General features: G+C 43.3%; 2 protein-coding genes across 4 annotated transcripts; one reads left to right on the top strand and one right to left on the bottom strand.

Moving 5' to 3' along the window:
* Window positions 1-286: 286 nt before the first annotated feature.
* Window positions 287-4514, bottom strand: zbtb8b (zinc finger and BTB domain containing 8B). 3 transcript variants are annotated; one of them, XM_037094078.1, is made up of 5 exons: window positions 4402-4514; window positions 3724-3919; window positions 2305-3214; window positions 2035-2213; window positions 1043-1357 (listed from the first exon to the last, which is right to left on the bottom strand). In XM_037094078.1, exons 2-5 carry the CDS (start codon window positions 3895-3897, stop codon window positions 1043-1045), a joined length of 1578 nt encoding a protein of 525 aa, XP_036949973.1. In that variant the 5' UTR covers window positions 3898-3919; window positions 4402-4514. The 3 variants fall into 3 exon arrangements, with proteins under 3 accessions (XP_036949975.1, XP_036949973.1, XP_036949974.1); XM_037094079.1 differs by having other exon boundaries at window positions 3724-3916; window positions 4402-4505; XM_037094080.1 differs by lacking the exon at window positions 4402-4514 and having other exon boundaries at window positions 287-1357; window positions 3724-3897.
* Window positions 4515-15943: 11429 nt separating this feature from the next.
* heyl (hes related family bHLH transcription factor with YRPW motif like) lies at window positions 15944-20474 on the top strand. Its single transcript, XM_037093340.1, has 5 exons — window positions 15944-16423; window positions 18806-18872; window positions 18986-19069; window positions 19172-19253; window positions 19428-20474. Exons 1-5 carry the CDS (start codon window positions 16344-16346, stop codon window positions 20108-20110), a joined length of 996 nt encoding a protein of 331 aa, XP_036949235.1. The 5' UTR covers window positions 15944-16343; the 3' UTR covers window positions 20111-20474.
* The last annotated feature ends 34 nt before the right edge of the window (window positions 20475-20508 follow it).

Below are 20508 nucleotides of genomic sequence, written 5' to 3' on the forward strand. Positions count from 1 at the left end.
TTCTGTTTTCCCCTGGGTAACAAGCACCAACAGCAAAGGACAAAGGTGACTTCAATAACTGAGTTAGCAGTTATAGGCTGCCAGCCTGACGGGATCACGAGAGAGTTCATGCCTGGTGGAAGTAAAACCAGCTAAATGAAAGTGAGATTTATTTAAGGAATCGATCTTAACACAGATGGTGATATTATTCTATAGCCATTACACTGTGCAATCCACATGTATCATTCGTAGTATGTTAAAACAAAAAGGTTGTGAAGGTCTACATACAAAAGAAAAAACAAACAGGTAAAAAGTATTTCAGCTGAACTCTTTATTCACTGTACTGCTGTCAGCTGTTGTCAGTGCTTTTGCATCAACTCTCAAACACTGACTTGCTGCAGTCAAACAACAAGCTCAGGTACAAATACAATAGATTTGTGTACATTGTAACCAGATAATCAACTGCTGAGAGCATTAAGAGAGCTTCTGATTGCCCTCCGAGCCTCCTAATGTATAACCCTAACTCTGTTTCTCCACTAGAGGGCGTCAACAGGCACTGTCTGTATATCAACACTTAGGTTGATCATCTGATGCAAATACATGACAAGCAGCAGGGGAATGTGCATATATCTGCAGATAAGAAAGTATGTACATGTACATATATACAAAGTCTAATATAGAGAAATATGTACAAAATTACAGACACATTTATTTCAACAACCTTCTCACCTACTACTTGTGTCAAGAAAAATCCAGAAAACTACAGCTGTGACGGCCACATTCTTTTCATGTGCAGCACATACGGAGACGTTGTGATTAGATCAACTGTGCGAAGGCTTATGCAGAAAACTAAGGACTACATTTATGATTTCAAAAAACACAATCTACAGTATTTGTTGGCGAGCAAAAGAACAGTCAAAACTGTTCTGGATACAAATGATTCAATAGATGAAGTCATTTTACAGTAACAGTTTAAGATAAATAACAGTATGGCATGGGTTCACCCGAACAGTAGAACGGTTCATGGAATGGTTCTCCTCTCTGAGTACAGCAGGCTACAGATTCACAGTGTGTGACCTACATCATCGCAGACAGCCAGCTGCCTTTCAAGCATCTGTTTCTCTACCAAGTCCTCCACTCTGCCAACCTCCACCTCGTCCACGTCGTCCATAAAACTGGACCAATCCGTACTCCCGTCTGCACGTTCAATGGGCTCCGGTTGGCTGGCGGGGTGAACAGGGGCGGAATCGTCGTGAGTCGTGGTCACGCAATTGCAGCTGTCGCAGATACCGAAGCGCCTGAGTCCCGGTGAGACGCTGGATCCAGTGAAGGTTCTCCTGCAGCTCTTACATGACACTGGCCAGTAGTGTCTGTGGACCTGTCAGCACCAACACAGTGAGAGAAAAGGCAGCACGTTAACCATTCTGCACAGGTATCACCGTCATGTAGATGATTCATAGGTGAAGAATTACATCAAGGGCCAAAAGATTTGCTGCTCTCAGTATACTTCCTTCACTGTACACAAAATATAAGTGACAGAGAAAAAAGAGCTGCATTTATGAACACTAACAGCTCTTAATTAAACAGTGAGGAGGATAATCACTGTCGACATGGGCTGCAACTGATGACATTTTCCTTATCAATTAGGCGGGTCATGGTTATTGATTGTATATCAAAAATTTATCAAAACAAGCTTTCACTTAAAATCAAACAGGGTCAGCAATTCTCCCACTATTTTTTGTCTCCGCCGACACGTGCAGGTTCCAAAAAAGAAAAAACAAAAACTAAATTTACAGACAACCCAACTGTTTGACGTGAAGTGGACAATGTTTGGACAAATGTCAGTTTGATCAAACTGGGATTTTTAGTTCATCAGGCTACACAATGAAAAGAGCTCAGCACAGAACAGACAGCAGTTTGCTGAATAGCTGGAAAAGAAGGCAGAGCAATTCTCATATTTCAGACTTAAGAGGCCTGCATATCAAAAGCTGGTGAGATGTCACAACATATTACACAAACTGGGCCGATTATCTCACAGTTGCACTGGGTTCTTACACTGAGGGCGTGGCTGCGAAGGTGCTCCTGTCTGGTGAACCTCTTGCCACACATGGGGCAGGGGAAGGGCCTCTCCCCGGTGTGGCAGCGGATGTGTCTCTTCATGATTCCCTTCTGCTTGGCCGTGTACGGACAGAACGGACACTTGTGGAGTTTCACTGGCACTACCAGACCATCACCTGCAGGGGGTGAGAGAGGCCAACAGCTCAGATTTGCAGCACTGCAAATTTATATTCGTACTCTTCTGCTTCAGCTTAGACTGCCAATTACCTGTGTCCTCTCCAAGCCAATCAGACTGGATCTCCATGATAGATGATCCCACAAACCCTAAACTTTCATCCATTCGGCCTCCTCCTGTGCTGCTACCTAGTCCCGGGTTAAAACGCTGTCCCACTCTGTCCCCCAGGGGACTGGGGCCTTCACCCCGGGCTAATATCTCCATCAGCTGCCTGGTATTAAAGGAAGGGCTGTATCCCAAGGGAGAGCGCTCATTGGAGGGAGATGGACTTGGGGGAAGTAGTCTGCTATGATGAGGGTTATGGAGAGAGGGCCCAGGGTATGAGGCCAGGTCTTTGGTGTCAGGGGACTCTATAAGCTCCTCATCAGGGTCGTACTCTATCTTGGGGTTCACTAACTCCGGGGTTAAGGCAGACGATGAAGAAGAAGAGAGGTTAGTTTGATCCATGTGTCCTTTCTGCTCTTCACTCCCACCTCCAAATTCCTCCCTGGAGTGGTAGTGGCTGTCCATGCTGGTGCCTGGAGTTGTGGTGACAGGGATAGACAAGGGGGTTCTAGCCGAGGTCACAGACTCCGGACCTGAACCCGACCCCCTATCTGCCTCTGCCACCCGTGAACGAGGCTCAGCAGCCTCTGCACCGCTGGAGGTAGTCGCAGCAGTAGTGCCGCTGTCTGCAGGGGCCATCCCTCCATCCTGCGCCTGGTTCTCCTTCTCCATGTACCTCTCCTTCTCCTTGTTGCAGATTTCCAACGAGGAGCGGATGTATACCTTACAGAAGTTGACCAGATCTGTCATCTGCAGGTAGCTGGCTGCCGACATCACCTCAATGACGTTGCTTCTGTTCAGGGCCAAGCGGCCAGAGTAGAGGAAGTCCAGGATAATAGAGAAGGCATCGGCTGTCACGATGTCCAATGATGCTGTGCTGTAGCGCTGTCCATTATCCTGAAAAGAGATAGAAAGTTATCTGCTTTGTCGTTGTTGTTTTTTTCAAGGATTTTAAGGCACTAAAGTCATCATTAATAACATCATTATAAACACATTAAATTAGTCAAACACTAGCCCAAATCTCCTTGAAAAAACATACCAAAATAACATTAGGGTTAATACTGTTATCAGTATTATTATATAACTATTCTACTCCTATGTGTTTGAGCATGGAAAGAGAGCACTGTTGGATCAAATATGATGGTTTGGACTGCACTTGTAAAACTTTATCTAATGGGCCATTGATGTTACTGCTAATCTAGATAACAGGTGCTGGTCTGTGTGTTTTTTCTTCTGAGACTCGCTTTTTACTCATCTGTTCATGATCTTTTAATGTGTTTCATGTCTGTATTTTATGAGCATGTGGTTGTCTTGTCTTTCGGGTGAGTTTACCAAGACCAAACACCAATCGATTGTGTTGATGTGGCAAAAAAAAAAAAAGAGTGCTGAATCTTGAATCTTCTCACCTGCAGATAGTGAACCAGAAGAGCCCGGAAATAGCCGCTGCCAGCAAACAGCACATTGCGATGGGCTTTGAAGACACGGCCTTCAACGAGGATGCTGCAGTCACAGAAGAAGTCCCGCTTGCGCTGCTCATTGAGCTCAAACAGCAGTTTGGGCATGTAGCATGGCACTTCCATGACTACACCTCAGTGAGCCCTGCTAGAGATAGATAGATAGATAGATAGATAGATAGATAGATAGATAGATAGATAGATAGATAGAAAAGACCGACAGATGATCATTTAAAAGGTGTATCTGTTTATACAGGGGGACAGTACAAGTTTGACAGTGGCAGTATGATCCTGTGCAACACTTTATTTTCCTTGTTTAGGTGGCAGTTTATTAACAGATATATGAAACTAAGTCCAAATGGAACGACATGATGAGCTAATAACGTCACCCATTAGGTGTGCATATTGTATTCAGCCTTAAAGACAAAAGGGCTGAAACACACGTTTCACCTCAGAGACACGCGTTTGACAGCTCGTTGTGTTTGACAACAAGCTAGCTTGAGTTGCTAGCGCCGAGTAGCTAGTTGGTGACACTTTAGGACTCAAAACAGCAAAACAACAGCTCCGAGTGAACTATAGGAAGCGCGGTGACACACACGGAGAAAAAAATGACATCTGATCCGGTCTCACCTGCTGAATGACGCAACTGCCCGCGATAACACCTTTCTCATATCACGCAGAGAGACATTAGCCAGGTGCACGTTAGCCAACTACTTCCGCTTTCTGAGTCTTCTTCTTCTTCGTGTTTTTTGGCGGATTGTGACGTCAACTTTTAGGTGCATACCGCCGCCTGCTGCATTGGAGTAGGTAGAACAGGATCCTGTTAACATCTAGAAAAATTAATACAACTATTTTTCATTTATTAATATAATCTATGTAAGGGTTAATCTATGTAATATACATCATATTCTGTCTCATATTTATATTGTTATTATATTATACATTCTGGTGTTTCTCTGTAGCCTATATGGACCTTTAAATTATTATGTGCCTTTGGTCATGTTTGTGAAATTCATCACATTTATGAACCCAGAGGACAGTGTTAAAATTTGAAACAATCTAATTCGTTTTTTTATCTGATGTGAAATGATAATTATTATCATGCAAATCTAGCAGATGGATCGCAAAATATGGGAAAGTCCCAGGTTTGACAGGAATAGGATGTTTCCTGTCAAAATGCCCTTCAGCAAGGCAGATTTCACATGGACATTGTACATTTTATACTGTCTTATGACAGAGTGATTTAAATGGATGGAGTTTTCAACCATAATATTTAATAGAATTATTAAAGTAATTTCTTTATGCTCATGCACTGTATCAAATTAAACAGCTTGGTGCCAGCCTTCATTTGCTGCAGTATGGTGTGATAAGCCCTGTCTCATATTGGTGCTCTTGTCCCGCGGAGTGGCTGTAGCTCAGCCGGTAGTTTCAAGACACTGTGCTCTAATTGTACATCTCTAAAATAGAGATACAATTGTACAAATGAATAATCAAAACAACCTTAAAATGATTCCCAGGACTTACAGAAATAAAACACAGATAAAGTGGCTAATTAGAGAAGAGATACACAGGAGCATTCAGAGGAGATGCACATAAAATACTAATTTAAATCATGATGAATTAAGCAGATATTCTAAAATGTCATTCAACTGTCATTATTAATTACAGAGCAACAATTATCATCGAGCAGTTAACGGGGCTCTATGTAGGTTTTGGAGAAGAAATTCAAACTTACAAAATAATGAGGTATTAATACAAACTCAGAAATATTATTATTTGATAATTTGATAATGATAATGATAAAAAAAAATCAGTCAGTGAAAATTTTATCCTAATCCACCTTCGATACATTATAGTTGTGTTTTCGACTGTTAAACGTTTTCTGCATTGGACTGGACTGGATCCATGTCTGCCCCTCTCTAGGCAGAAACTCAGTGATAGCGATGATGGCAGTGATGATGATGGTGATGATGTTGTGGGGAAGAACCTCAGAGTGTCACCCTCCTTCTCATGCTGAGTCCGGCATGCCGCTGCACAACCGCAGGCGGCTCGCTCCTGCCCACGTTGTCTGCTCAAGAATACTTGTTTATTTGCCTTCCATTTCGGGGAGAAAATAATTCCCTTTTTTTTTTTTTTTATTTTCGGACAGAGTGAGAGTAAACAAGTAGTTCCTTCTGCGCTGCGCCACACCCTCTCAGCACAATCCACAGCTCTCAGAAGTGTTTTTTACACTGATGGGTGCAGACCGAGCGACTTATTTGTTTCAGATATTTTCCCATGGCAAACAGCAAGAATACAAAGGCTTCGTGGTGGCCTGTGGAAACCACAGGGTAGGCGTACATGAGCCTCCATGCTCACCCCTTTTGAAAATGAAATTTATAGCACCTCATAAAAACTCTATTCACGCTTATAAGCACTAAATATAAACTAGTATAAACCAGCGGGGTTTGACTCAGGCCTTGTAAACTTGACCTGGTGGAGTGTTGTGTCCGGCTGAAGGCAGGCCAACGGTCGGCTGACCCGGCTGCCCGGCCCCAACACGAGTCTATCCCAAAGCAGGGCTGAACTCTGAGGTAGCTGACCTTCTTCTTGCTCTGACTCAGGGAAACACAAAGCCTTTGTTTTGGTCCTTTGTTGACATAAGGGCAGGAAACTCCCTCTCCACAGACGTTTCACAGCCAAGCAATCACACTGAGGGTTTGTACAATACTGCCCTATCTGTGTGGCAGTTTAATGCTAGTTTACACCCAGCAACCCCAAAGGAACAAATAATATTCTTGATTTATGATTGGGTTTTGGCTTACGCCTATGATTATGATGGCGTATGATTTACTGATCGAGGCCCAGTCTAAAAAGTAAATAGATGTAGCTATGGCTGTTATGTAAGGCTGCATCCAGATTTGGGACCTCACTCATTGTGTGTGTTAGCCACTGTGAGACCCACGGCTGGCACAGAGGGCTCCAGCAGCACCCCTCTGGGTCCCTGTGGTCTGCGCCTCAGCACATAACAGCCACTTAGGCCGGCATTTTCCCAGGCTGAGACAACACACCACGGTGGCAGCGCGAGCCACAGAGAGGGCCTGATTAAAGAGTAGGGACAATGGAGGGAGAGAGACCGTGGTGGCATTTTCCATCTCTGCCGCTGTCTCCTGGGGGGACCAAGTATGTGCCGTGAAACGTTTGAATTATCCCAGAATCTCTGGAATTCAGACGGAGGCACCGCGGAGAGGACCCTCGACTGGGGATCAAAGAGCTTTGAGAGGAGTGCGGTGGACTGGTGGTGAAGTCGAGTACATAGGGGAGTATGAGTGTGTGTGTGTGTCTGTGTGTGCGCATGCTTGTGTGTTTCAGAAAAATGACTTAAAACAGATAAAAGCAATGTTTGAATTTGAACCGTTGTGTTTTATGGCTGCACGTCTAAAGATGTTTTTAAAAAAAGCCATGTTTGACTTCTGAGAGGGAACTGAACATTGAGCAATGAAATACAGCCGTGTGGTGTGTGTGTGTGTGTGTGTGTGTGTGTGTGTGTGTGTGTGTGTGTGTGTGTGTATGTGTGTGTGTTGCTGTCCTTTTATCCCTCATGAGATCAGATAATGCAATCATAGCCAATCATTGGGAGCCTAATACAGCGGGCGCCCCTCTTTAGTTTGGAGACGCCACTCTCTTCTGTGGTGGCAGAGGAAGAGGAAGAGAAAAGCGAGAGGGGGAAACCTCGTCCCTCTCTTTCTATCTCTCTCTGTAATTATCACTTAATGTTCTTCGGTGATCTTGGAGACGTCTGTCTCTCGCCGGCCTCTCCCCCCCCCCCCCCTCTCTGCTGGAGAGGAAATGTATCACCGTCTGAAATAAATCTGAACAGCCTTTTTATTATTGTATATTTAGCACCAGAACAGAGTAGTAAATGGAGCCGTCCCAGACCACAAGCTTCCGGCAGCGCAGGGCCTCAGCGCTGGCTGGCTGTCTGTGCCACAGCCAAGTCCAAACATCAAAGCCTCCTGCACTATATGCAGTCAGCTAGTTGTCCTCAAGCACTGACCTCAAGCAAGTTTTCATGTCTGAGAAAGACGGCGCGTGTCTGTGCATGAGCGACATGTAGAGGTTACAGAATTAGTTCATTACACAAGTACACCTCACGTGTGTGTAAAACCTTTCTGTGTCTGTCTGCAGCCATACATCTCTGCGCTGTAACTCGTGCTTTGTGATGGGATTGTCTTGTGTTTGTTTGTTTGTTTGACGGCATTGTGTTTTCATATTAGAAAAAAAAAAAAAAAAAAAAAAGCCATTCAAAGTGGGAAAAAGTACAACCAGATACATGTGTGAGTTCCAAAATGAGTTGAACATACTCGGACTTCACATTTCAGAGGGTAAAAACAAGTCAGCAAACCTGCAGGGAAGTTTAGTCAGCTGGCTAAAAGCAATCATTAAACAGAAAGGCCTGTAGCTAAAAGTAGGCTAATGATGAAACAGTTGAAACAGCAAGCTAAGGGTAATGAATATAATGTTTTGAATTGTTAGCTAAAATTGGCTAGCCTTATGATAAAACAGGTGGAATAGCAAATAGCTATAAGAAGGCTAAATAATAATTGTTGAAATGGTAAGCTTAAAAACTGTAGAAATGAACTAGCCAAAGGAACCAAAGTATTAGTGAAAAGTGTAAACTAAAATATTTAGCCAAAGTAAAAGGTAGTAAATGAAATATGAGCTACTTAGCTTGACGTAGCCTTGCCTAATTTCTTAGCTTAGCTTAAAGATGTACTGTAATATCACTCCAAGCGGTCGGCCTATCAAACTCAACCAACGATCCGTAATGTATTTAAATTGGATGAGAAGAGCCTTTCATACAATTGTCAGAGTTCATTAACATCCAGTTTATAATCCATTCATAAGAACATTTGAAACAGCATGCTCATCAGACAGCGGGGGGTGTGAGACCATTCCAGTTCATTACAGAGTTTGAATGTTTGTCAGCTGAGCTGATCCAATTCATTAGTTTTAATGAACAATACAGACTTAGTTTGGAAAATGAACCAAACAGAATCCAGATTGTGGTCAGTGCATCCATTATTTCAGTAATGGTAGTATTTTTTTGATAATTAAAAAAAGCCATCAGGAACATTTAAAGTGGTACCGACTCCCTCTGGGCATGAAAACGATGTTCCTCATCGAGCCTCCATCAAGACTCTTCTGTTCTTCCCCTGCACACTCACTGTAATCCCCTTCTGGGAACGCTAAAAATTACCCAGCAGTGCGGTGGCGGCAAGTTTTTATGCTGGTTTTAGGGGCTTATGCCTGCTCTTCTGAGCTGCCGTCGGAACGAGGTGTCGACCGGATGCCTCAGTGATAAGGCCGTAATCTGAGGTGTAAAGTTATAAGAGGGATTTGGGGAGGTGAGAGGCTGTCAGGGAGCGGCAGCCACGTCTGTCTGGGGCAGCATCACACCCGGTATGCAATCGATCCAAATCTTTAAATTTCAAGCTGACCAGGGAAGAGAATCATATGTTTTCAATATATCCATGTCATGTACAGTTTCCTCTCAGAATTGCACATGTCTCCTGGACGCCTTGTCTTTGGACACTGTCATAAATAAAGAAGCTGATGGAGGAAATAAGCGTCACATGACTCCATGCGGTAAAAATTAGTCTCCTCCATAAACTTGAATGATAGTCAGCTTCCCAGTGAAAAACGCTCGGGCAAAACTAGCTTTACAGTGGCTAATATTAGCCGAGCCCTAACCCCCCTGCCAGCCATCAAACGAGGCACCGTCGCATGCATGGCTGAGGGGACACAGTGGATTAGCCCTGAAGTCTTTCATTTTTCACTTTCCCCTTTTCCTCCTCCTCCTCCTCCTCCTCCTCCTCCTCCTCCTCTCTCTGCGGCTCATGGAAGATTGCGTCCTGTGTGTGATGTGGCGGAGGAGCGCAGTCAGAATGAACTGATTACGGACGAGGGCCGGCGTGCCTTTGAGTCATGGCACCAAACGACATTCTTTAAGCACTTAAAAATAGTAACAGTTGGATTTTTTTTTTCTTCTCAGGTTTGTTTTTCTCATTGGAGGACTGTGGGGCATCCTCTCTTGGATTTTTTTTTTTTTTTTTTTGGAGACTGGAATCATAACCAGATTCTTTTTTTTTTTTTCCTTTATCCCCCCTTCCACTTTTTCTTTCATTTTGTTATTAGGAGTTTGTTTAATCTTGTGAAGAAAATTGGCTTAGCGTGGGAAAGGCAGAATTCTTTTGGGGAAAGGTTTTTTGTTGTTGTTGTTTTAGAGTTGTGCACATAGTTTTTTTTTTTTTTTTTTTGTCAGTGCAGGAAAGAAGAAGTGCCAGTTTGTGCCAAAACCTCATGAAGTATAGATAAAAAGGGGCTGAGTGAGAGGGAGGCCGCAACACCACGACAAAGATATGGGCTGTCCGAGCAAAGAGCTTTACAAATGACGATCTCCAGGGGGAAAAAAATGGGGGGAGGCAAAATAAGGGAGGAATAGAGTGGAGGAGGACGAGGAGGGAGGAAAAAAGAGGAGAAACAAATGTGGATGGATTGGTGGGAGGAGGGAGGAAGACGGGTATTGGGGGGAAATAACGCAGAGCAGTGGGGAGGGAGGGGAGGAGATGAGAGGGGAAACATTCCCCCTTGCCCACATTAAAGACATAAAAAAGAAAACAAACAGAAAAACATGTCTGACATAAAGAGGCTGGTTTCCGCGGCGACAGCACAATGGCTGCCTGTGGCTCTCGGGGCCCTCGCCGTCCCGTCTGGGGCCCGGCACCAGCGAAAGTCACCGCAGTCACAGGGCCCATCAGCGTGTGTGTATGTGTGTGTGGTGAATGTCATCACGGGCCTTAGTACTGTGGGAACGGCCATGAAAGGGACCCCACTCGGAAGCCACAAAAGTCCCTTTCTGCTTCTTCTCTCCGGCTTTTAGCCTCTTTATTTATCTGTGTGTAGGGGAGCCGGATGAGGAGGGAGGACTCTCTCTCTCTCTCTCTCTCTCTCTGTTCTCTCCCTATGTCTCTCGCTCTCTGACAGGCAGCGCGACCCGTCACTGCAGCCCTCCTGCCCTCTTGACACCTTAAAATCACAGCAGCCACTGTCTCACACTCATATATACTGACTGTGTCTAACCCCGTTTCTCTGGAGGTTTATTCACACCTCATATCGGCTCCATCGGATCATTAAAAACACAATGCGGCTCTGTGGAATCACCCTATAGGAACAGACCTGGCGTTCCCAAGAACGCCTCATATATCCAGGTTATTCCGAGTGAAATCGTGGGGACGGCCAGACAGGCGGTGCCACAGGTCCCAGGCATTCCTTATGTGTCTGAAGGGCAGATAATTCCCTCATGGGTCCAGCCTGGACAGTGCCAAGCTGCTCCGGTGCCAGTTCCCATGCCAATCCAATCCTGACCCCAGCCACTGAGCACCCAGCCACAGCCTGACTGCTATAAAGGCCTCATACCAATAAGAAATCAAATGATTTTTTTTTTGGAGGGGGTGTATGTCAATAGTACTTGCATACAGCAGCGCACCATGCGGGGCTCCTTTGACCACAATTGGCCTTTCATACATTCTCTGCAGGAGCTCGAGACACTGAACACAGCAAACATTTGATTTCGACTAATGCTATATGAATACATCTGAGGAAATGTTTTCAGGGACCTTTTTTATTTAAAAGATACATTTACAAACTCTATAAACATTCTTACTAACATTCCTTCAACAAAGTAAGTGAGTAAAACCTTTTTAAGCATGATATTAATATCAAGGATAAAACATTTATAAAGAATCATTTTCTTTTCATAAACAATTCATAAACATTTTTGCAAACTTTGATTGACAATTTTCAACTGAGTCAATCTGTGTTAATGAATTTTTGCATTAATTCGCACATGTATTGACTTCTTAGCTTGCTGTCCACTACATTTTTTTTTTTTTTTAATAATTGTGTTTCATGGATGGAATGGAACTGTTTCTTCTTATTTAATGAATCAGAGATACATATTGAGTTTAGCTTTAGCTTGCTGTGATCTCTTCTTTTTTCCTTTTTATGTGTCCCTTTCTATTGTTATTCGTTTCTTATCGTGTGTTTTATATCTTCATAGTCACATTTCCTTGCCTTTAAAACACACACGTGCGCTTGTAGCATTTTTTATAGCACAGAGGATACAAACAATATGTCTTGGTGAGTAACACTGGCTGGAAACTTAACCGTTGTTTGATTGTTGCAGACTATCTCTGCATTTATTATTTGTCTTTGTTTGACACCTTTTAAAGGATTTTTTTTTTTTTTTTTAGCACAAACTTCAATATAAAGCTGCCAGGAGCCAGAAATAAATTGAGAATGGCACTTGAATTACACACTGTACCTTTAATGACAAAAATATTATAATGAATAACTCTGTTTTGTAAAATATAGCACACATAATAAAACTATAATGGCGTCTATATTCATGCTAAGGGATTTTATCATGTTTGTTAGTGTTTTATGGTCCACTGACATATAAAACAAACACATTCATCAGCTTTTCTGCATGATAAATAAACGTATGTTACTATAAATGAATATATATCTTTAGTATATTCACAGATGAGTAGATGGACGCCACTTGAGTTCACTCGTGTGGCTCTTACACTGTATATGATTTCGACACCACTACTGTTTGTAATTGTGCACTTTTGTCTCGATTAAAATCCACTAAACAGATTGTCTCAGTGCCTGTTTGATCTTTAATGGTTTACTTATTTTGCTCTTTCAACACTCAGATATCGGCATTTTAAGGGGGGAAAGTGTCGCTGTAAATGTTTTTTTTCTCTGCTGCTGAAAAACAGAGAACAAATAATCAAAGTCAACCGTGCAGTGAGACATATCTGATCAGTGATTCAGTCTGACGTGAGTGCGGAGAAAAAAAGTCACAAACAAACTTTCCTGCCGAGCCGGTTCCATCTCACAGACTCTCGAACAATAGCAATAGTCATGCATCAGAAACAATAATTGCAGCTGAGTGTTTGTGTCTTATAAATTGTGGGTATGTGCTGTCCGCATTCGTGTGAAGGGGGCTGCATGTGTGTGTGTGTGTGTGTGTGTGTGTGTGTGTGTGTGTGTGTGTGTGTGTGTGTGTGCGCGCGCGTCCCTGAGCGTTCACACGTTCATATTCCAGTTGCTCATGTGTGCGTGTGTGCGCAAATTGTAAAAGTATGAGCTTGTTAATTTCAATAAGGGACGTCGCCTTGTTGTGGTTTGGAGGGATGGGAGGGAGAGGACTTGAAGTGGCCGACCAAGATCGCCAGAAATCTCCCAGAATTCCATCCCACCATCGAGTGCCAGCTCTCTGTCCTTCTTTCTTTCTCTCTCTTTCTTTCTTTCTGTATGTTTCTCCCCATCACCCTCCTTTCACACACCCCCACCATGAAGCCATTTTTATAATTAACTTATTTATTTATTCACTCACCCTCTTAATTACTTTCCATTTATCACATGCTTTTCGTGCAGCTTGCCTCGTCCTGGAACAACCGAGAGGAGTGGCCGGCCAGCATCGATGAGTGAAACCAGAATGATTTCATCAAAAAAAAAAAAAAAAAAAAATGTTGATACAGAGAGGAAAGTTGTTCTTTGAAGAGGCGGGCGGGAGGGTGATAAAAATAACAACAGAGAAGAGACTGAGGCCTGACTTCATAGATGTCTCTTTCCTCTCAGACTCTTTCTTCCCTGTTTTCTGATGCTGAAATTAGATCCAGATCTGAATTAAGGAATGATTGGTAATGAAAGGATACGTAGACGGGGGGTTTGTTTGTAGGGAGGGTGGGTCGGAGAAAGACAGGGATTTCTCTTTTCTGTTAGCCCTGACTCATACTCACCACACTATAATACCCCCTGGTGATGGTCACACTGATTACTGACACTCGGCTAATACAAAAACACACGCACATGCACATGTTTTAAGTTAGTTTATTGCTTTACGTGTATGATATGATAAAATGCAGGAGGGCAGGGCTGAGTTACTTCTAATGCGAGTGAGATGGTCAGAAAAACAAGGCTGCTGGAAAGCACGTCATCCTCAAAGAGAGGGAGAAAAAGAAACATCTGGAGTAAGAAAAATGCATAAAATAAATCTAAATACACCTGATTTTATTTACAAAAAGCTTGGTGCAACTTACAGGACCGAACTCAGAACAAAGAAAAAAAAAGAAATAAATGTCACTCGCTCAAAAAACATCTCACATTCATGCATTGTGGTATGTTTAAAGTAACACACCCTTCCAGTCTGCCGGGCAGGAAGAGACACACTCAGCTGGGCATTGTGTGGAAGGGGGCACGCTACTTGGCCTCTCTCCGTCTTTCACACACACATATGCACACACATATAACAACGGGCGCCTAGGCTTCGTGTTTCCATGGCAATCTGTACCAGCAATCTTCCCACGGTGGCAGCGGAACATGGCACTAAAGTGCCGCACGAAACCATGTGTGTGTGTGTGTGTGTGTGTGTGTGTGTGTGTGTGTGAGCGTACAGAGAGTTATCTTGTCCCGTGAAGAGCCCAGATGTTCAGACACTCACTGGGCTGCTTCCTCTCTTGACCCTGTGGTTTCTGCCCTCATCCCTACACTCACTGAAACACAGATTATAAAAAAAATATTTGGAAGCTGCACACGACACCTGATTTCAGAGAAAAGTGCCAAATCTGTCATGTTTCCAAAAAAAAACCAATACTCAGCAACTGAAGTTGGACATTCCTTATGGGGAAAATCTGTGAATCCCAACCAGATGAACTTACAGCTAGCGATAGTTAGTGAACTAATTCACTGACTATAAATGTGACAGATAAATGTTTGAAATACTTAGTTAGCTTAAAGTAGTTAACTTTAATGTTTAATGGTCACTAAAACAGTTGCAGTTAGCTAAAAGTATGGCGAAAAGTTGATAGAGTTGTAAATAGTTAGCTAAAGGTCATTTTGACAAAGTCGCTGCTAGTTAGCTAAAGGTAATGTTGAAATAGTTGTAGCTGGTTAGCTTCAAGTAATGCATAAACATTAAAAAAGCTTAGCGTAGCTGTAGTTAGCTAAAAGTAACATTAGCATTTTAACAATAAACATGTTAGCTATGTACTGCACAACTGGTGAAACAGTTACATTCAGGTCAATATAATGACTGAACTGTCCAAGTTAGCTAAAAAGAAACAGAAAGTATTCAGCTAACTTAGAATAATGGATAATATGAATAAAACGTCTTGCTACTGCCACTCCAAGTGGCAGCGTAATAGGTTAGTGTGTACGCAAATGTGTCCAACTTATAACCTACACTGGCTATTAAATTGTATGAAAAAGGAAAAAGTATATAGGTTAATTAAATTGTGCTAAATAACAGAACAGACATAAGATCATGAGAACAGTTTTGGAGCATGCTATGTCTGACTGGTTTGGAAATACTGTTGTAAATGATTTTACATGTTAGTAAGGAGTATTTAATTTCTATTTTTATTTTATTGTGAAGTAGTGTTCAAGAATAAATGTAAAAAAACAAAAAAAAACAACAACAACAAAAGAAAAAAAACATGCACAATATTCTGATTCTTCATAATTGCTGATCAGTGACAGCTGCCTCCAGGTCATGTGTTTCCTGCCTGTTCATAGCTGCAGCCGTGTTTTCTCTCTCTGTGTTTGTCTCTCATGAAGCAGCTGAGTCTTTCCATTCTCCCCGTCACCTGTGTGACTGTGTGAGAGTCAAACTTCATGCACTGTCACACACTCCACTGCAGACGATAGAGCGTTTTCACAATCCATCATTCCCACACTCCTCACCTCTCTCCTCTCCTCCCTCCGGCTGTCATTGTTCTACAAAGCATTATAATTAAAGGAGCAGAGGGAGAAAGAGAGAGAGAGAGAGAAAGGAGGATAGAAAGAAGGAAGGAGCGCGGGATGAGATTGGAGGCTAATTGACTGAGGATGACTGAGCAAAGGGGTGGAAAGATGGGGCTGAGGGTGGGGGGGCCTTGGGAGGGAGGGAAGGAGGGTGACAAGCCGGGGAAGGACAGATTAAAGGGAGGGAGGAGGGACAGGGAGAAGAGGCGGGGGGGAGCCAAAACTGGCAACCCTGCCCCAACTGCCAAAGTCCTATTTTGTCATTGGGTGGCTGTGACAGAGAGAGGCAGCCAAGAGAGAAATAACAGAGAGAGCGAGAGAGCGAGACACTATGATTGGATGCCAGTGATAGAGTAAAAGACTAAAGCAGCTTGTGAATTTTCTTAGTTGCCATGGGCCCTTGGGGGTCGATCAAGTGGCAGTGCTGACTCACAGAGGACAGGACAGAAGACACATGAAGAAACAAGGCAAAAACAAACACAAGTGACAAGAAGTAACTAAGGACAACGAGGCTTTTATAAGTAGGAGCGTGAGAGGAACAGAGTGAGGGGCACACAGGGTGAGCACTTCGTCTAGAGGGGAGACGGTCGACGGTGTGTTGCCTCCACGCAGCAGAGAGAGCGGTTGACAAGATCGTCCAGATCCGTCAGTCCATCATCCATCCATCCATCCATCCATCCATCCATCAGTCCAGGAGGTGAGGAAGGGTCAAAGACATGAAGAGACCTCACGACTACAGCTCCCCAGACTCGGACACAGACGAGTTTATTGACGTGGGACAAGAAGACAGCTTCTGGTGAGCATCCGCCAACCACACCTGAGGCTGCAGCGCATGCCTTCAGATCACACTTCAAAGGAAAATGACATAGTGAACAGCTGCAATTAGAAAGGGAAGACAGATTTGCTCTGGACACATTTGGCTGTAATCTGTGGGTGTTACAAGCGTTTTGACACTCAGACGCTGCCACACATGGAAAATGCAGAGAAGTTGAAAGATGACAGGAGTTTTGAAGTGTCAGAAGCTGAGAGCAGTAACTGCAAAAAAAAAAAAAGAGATTCCTGCCCTTCTAAAGTTTTCCGCATTCATCCCGCATGTTAGAAACTAAAAATAAATTATGTTCATGGTGATTTAACGCCACTGACTCTTCCAAACAACCTGCGCTGACAGCATTACGTTTAACTTGAGGCCTCTAAATGAAACTTTGTCATGTTTCTTTAACATCTAAGTAAATACACAGGTTTGCATGTATATCATGCACTATTGTAAAAAGTAGAATTTAAAAAGTACCATCAGGCCTGTCATGTCTGATGCACAGAGAAGTCAGGATCTTCTGACATTTCAAACTAAATAGATTCGATTTAGAACTGAAATCTGAAATGTCTTCAGATTAAACACACTATAAAGAGTGTCATGAGTTGAAATTCTCTTTTCAGTAACAAAAACATTTTAGGCTTAATTTATAATTGAAAGTTACTGTGACGTAACGAGATTATGTTTTTAATCCTTTCCAGTTCAGGAACTCTTTGATGTCGCGTTAAACAGAAGAAAAAGAAAGAAAAAAAACAAAGGCTGAAGCTGTCAAATTAACGCTGAAGCAACAGAGAGCGACAGCTCCTCACCAAACACAGGGAGGATTGATTTTTAGCATTTCGTGGGAACATTGTATTTGTGTGAATACACTGAAATTATTTTATTATACTTTAAAGGTACCCTGTGTAATTTAGGGGAGGACATTTTAACCAGAAGAGAGAAATGACTGATTTTTTTTTATGCCGCAACTCAATAAACAAACTCTTTTTGCTTTCATGACTGAATAAACTGAATAAACAGACCGACATTCAAGGATGACACATACTGTTTTACTGTGTTTATATGTGGCAGACCCTGCCACCTTTTTAGCTTCAGACAGTGTTCTGGGGACCTTATATTCCTCTGAGAACAGCCTGTTTATCCAGTTATGACAAAAACAAATATTTCTTAGATTGTATCATCACGTCACCAAAATTGCAAATATTACAATTCTGAGTTTGAATTTCATCTACAAACCTTTAAACCTATTTTAATATGAGACATACAAAAAATATAATTTATTTATTTAGAAATACTGATATTATTATCATTATCCTAAGCTGTTTGTTTTAAGGTGAAAATCTTAGATACACGAAACTTTAAATAAATTTGTTCATAATTTGTTCATTATTCATGTAGAAAAATTTCAATACATGTTGTTATAGAAGAAATAGAGGCTTGAAAATGGAAACTATGAATATATGATAATACAAACTAAATGCTTTTAATTTGAATGAAAACAAAAGTGACAATGCAATGCAGGATATCATGTATGAGTTGTCGAAATGTCTTGGAAACGTCTGATCTCCCAAAACTGCACACACTCTTTACATGTCACTAAATATGTTCGCTTTAAAGGTAAACTGGTCAGATTCCTGAATAAAGGAAATGTGGAATAACGGGAAAATGAATTTGTATCAGTGCGTACATTCACAGCGAGACTGGTAACATCACAGGGGATGAACAAGCCAGTAACACTAAAGACGGTTTGGATAAATCAAATTGCCATGTGTCACGCAAACAGAAGACAGCTCTGCCTCCTCCAGTCAGCCCCATCAAACATAAACCTAAACAAAAACACACAGCTAAATTGGCAGCCTTCATGTCAAAATCTAATAGAAACTCAATAAGTCTCTGGTGGGGCAGTTTGAAGCGAACTCCAAGCTGTCAGGCGTCTTTCAGGCCTGTAAGATGAGAGTTCGCAAACAAACACAATCCATATTGAGTGACTGTACTCGCTGGAGCCGCACGCTGGAGTCCCATGCGAGCAAAAGCATCGCCCCGAGGCTATATAATCATCTTTCTAAAAGTGCTTTCGCTCAGATGGAAAGGAGAACAGCATGTCATTTCACTGAGACTAATGTCCAGAAACGCATTAAACCAAAAACGATCTTGTCTTCCCTCCTCTCCCGGGCACTCGTATGCCGTTCCATGCCCAAAAAACAAATTAGATTGAAGGGAGCTGATGTGCCATCCTGTCTCTGTGTCATATTAAGGAGGGTAATAATAACAATATGCAGGAGAATCAAAGTCACTGTGTTGCTCTCTATGCCAATGCCATCCCCCCTCATCTCCCTCTCTCTCTCTCTCTGTGTCTCCATGGTGCAGCCCAGTCACCGGGTCCATGTCTCCTGGCAGCGCCTCGCAGATTCTGGCCCGAAAGAAGAGAAGAGGGGTGAGTGGATTGCAGCCTTGGATCTTAATCTTTTCAGTACTGTTGGGTTTTTTTGTTTTTTGTTTTTTTTTTTGGTTTGCCCTGACTGTCCCTCTGCTTGTCTTCTTGTGTAGATCATAGAGAAGAGACGCAGAGACCGGATCAACCACAGCCTGTCAGAGCTCAGGAGGCTGGTGCCCAGTGCTTTTGAGAAACAGGTAACTCCTCACAAAGCAAGGGACAAATTAAAACCACTGTTTCAGTGACAGAAATGCTAAATTGATTCAACAGACTCATAATGTTGCTCATTTTCCCTGCAGGGTTCATCAAAGCTGGAGAAAGCAGAGATCCTGCAGATGACTGTGGACCACCTCAAACTCCTGCATGCCATGGGCGGAAAAGGTGAGACTTCTGAGTTTGCTGCATGTAAAAAAAAAAAATCACTTTCTAGCTTTTTATGCATCAGTTTCACCCTTCGTTTGTGAAGCATCAATTCAAAAAGCCCTTGAAGTGAAGACTAACTTCATTCCACAACTATTAATCAGTGTATGACTAAACTCTCTTTTCCCCTCTTAGGTTACTTCGACGCGAGGGCCCTGGCAGTCGACTACAGGACCTTGGGCTTCAGGGAGTGTGTTGGGGAGGTGGTGCGGTACCTCAGCTCCCTCGACGGGGAGTCCCCGGACCCCATAGGAGCCCGCCTCGTCTCCCACCTCTCCCACTGCGCAAGTGAGCTAGACCCCCTCCTCCTCCAGTCGCCCCCGGCCTCCGCTCTGCCCTTCCCTCCTTGGCCGTGGGCGTCCTTCCCTCAGATCTCCCCCACCTCTCAGGCCTCCTCCTCACCTCCTTTCTCCAGCGGGCGGAGAGATCTAGCCCTGCTGGGGAGCTACGCTACGCCCGCCTCCCTCAGCCTCGCCCCCCTAGCCGGGTGCCAGCAGGGCGCACCGCAGCTCCTCGCGCCTACCGCCCTGGCCACCGTCCACAGGGTGCCGTCCCTCGCAGCATCACCAGTCCTCGCCCCCTCCAGACCGACTCAGCCGTCCCCTCACAGCGCCACCAGGGCCTCGCCCCTCCCACTCCTCACCCCTTCCTCTTCCTCTTCTTCTACCTCCTCCTCTTCTACTTTATCATCTTCTGCCCCACTGCAAGTCTCTTTCAGGCCCTTCGCGCCTCTGGGGTCTCCCGCAGGCCAGCGCAGGGTCTTGAGCGGATCGGCTAAATCAGCCCAGGGATGGGGGACTGAGATCGGAGCTTTCTGAAGGTCGACTCCGGTTTTCCCAATGAACTCTGTAAGGTGGACATGGAGCTCCATGTGCACCATGTTGCAGATATGAAGTGCTGAAGGACTCTAAAAGCCATATCAGACTGATAATCACAATCATATGTAATGGAATAATGAAGGAATGTGAGAGAACAGAAGAGCTGAATAAATTCATGATCTTGCTTGACAAACACACACATCCACATGTCCGGCAGAGCCATACTGTATATACACCGCTCAACAGAGCGACGCTGATTTTTACTGACTTTTAACTGTGATATTTGTTTTTTTTCTCCCAAAATCTTTATACAATTGATTACATTTTCCTATTTTGAAGAATGTTCAACAAAAATCTCTATAAAGACTAAGTGCCTTTACCTTGTTCATGTTCATGTG

This window comes from Acanthopagrus latus, chromosome 3, assembly GCF_904848185.1.
Source record: "Acanthopagrus latus isolate v.2019 chromosome 3, fAcaLat1.1, whole genome shotgun sequence".
NCBI lineage: Eukaryota > Metazoa > Chordata > Actinopteri > Spariformes > Sparidae > Acanthopagrus > Acanthopagrus latus.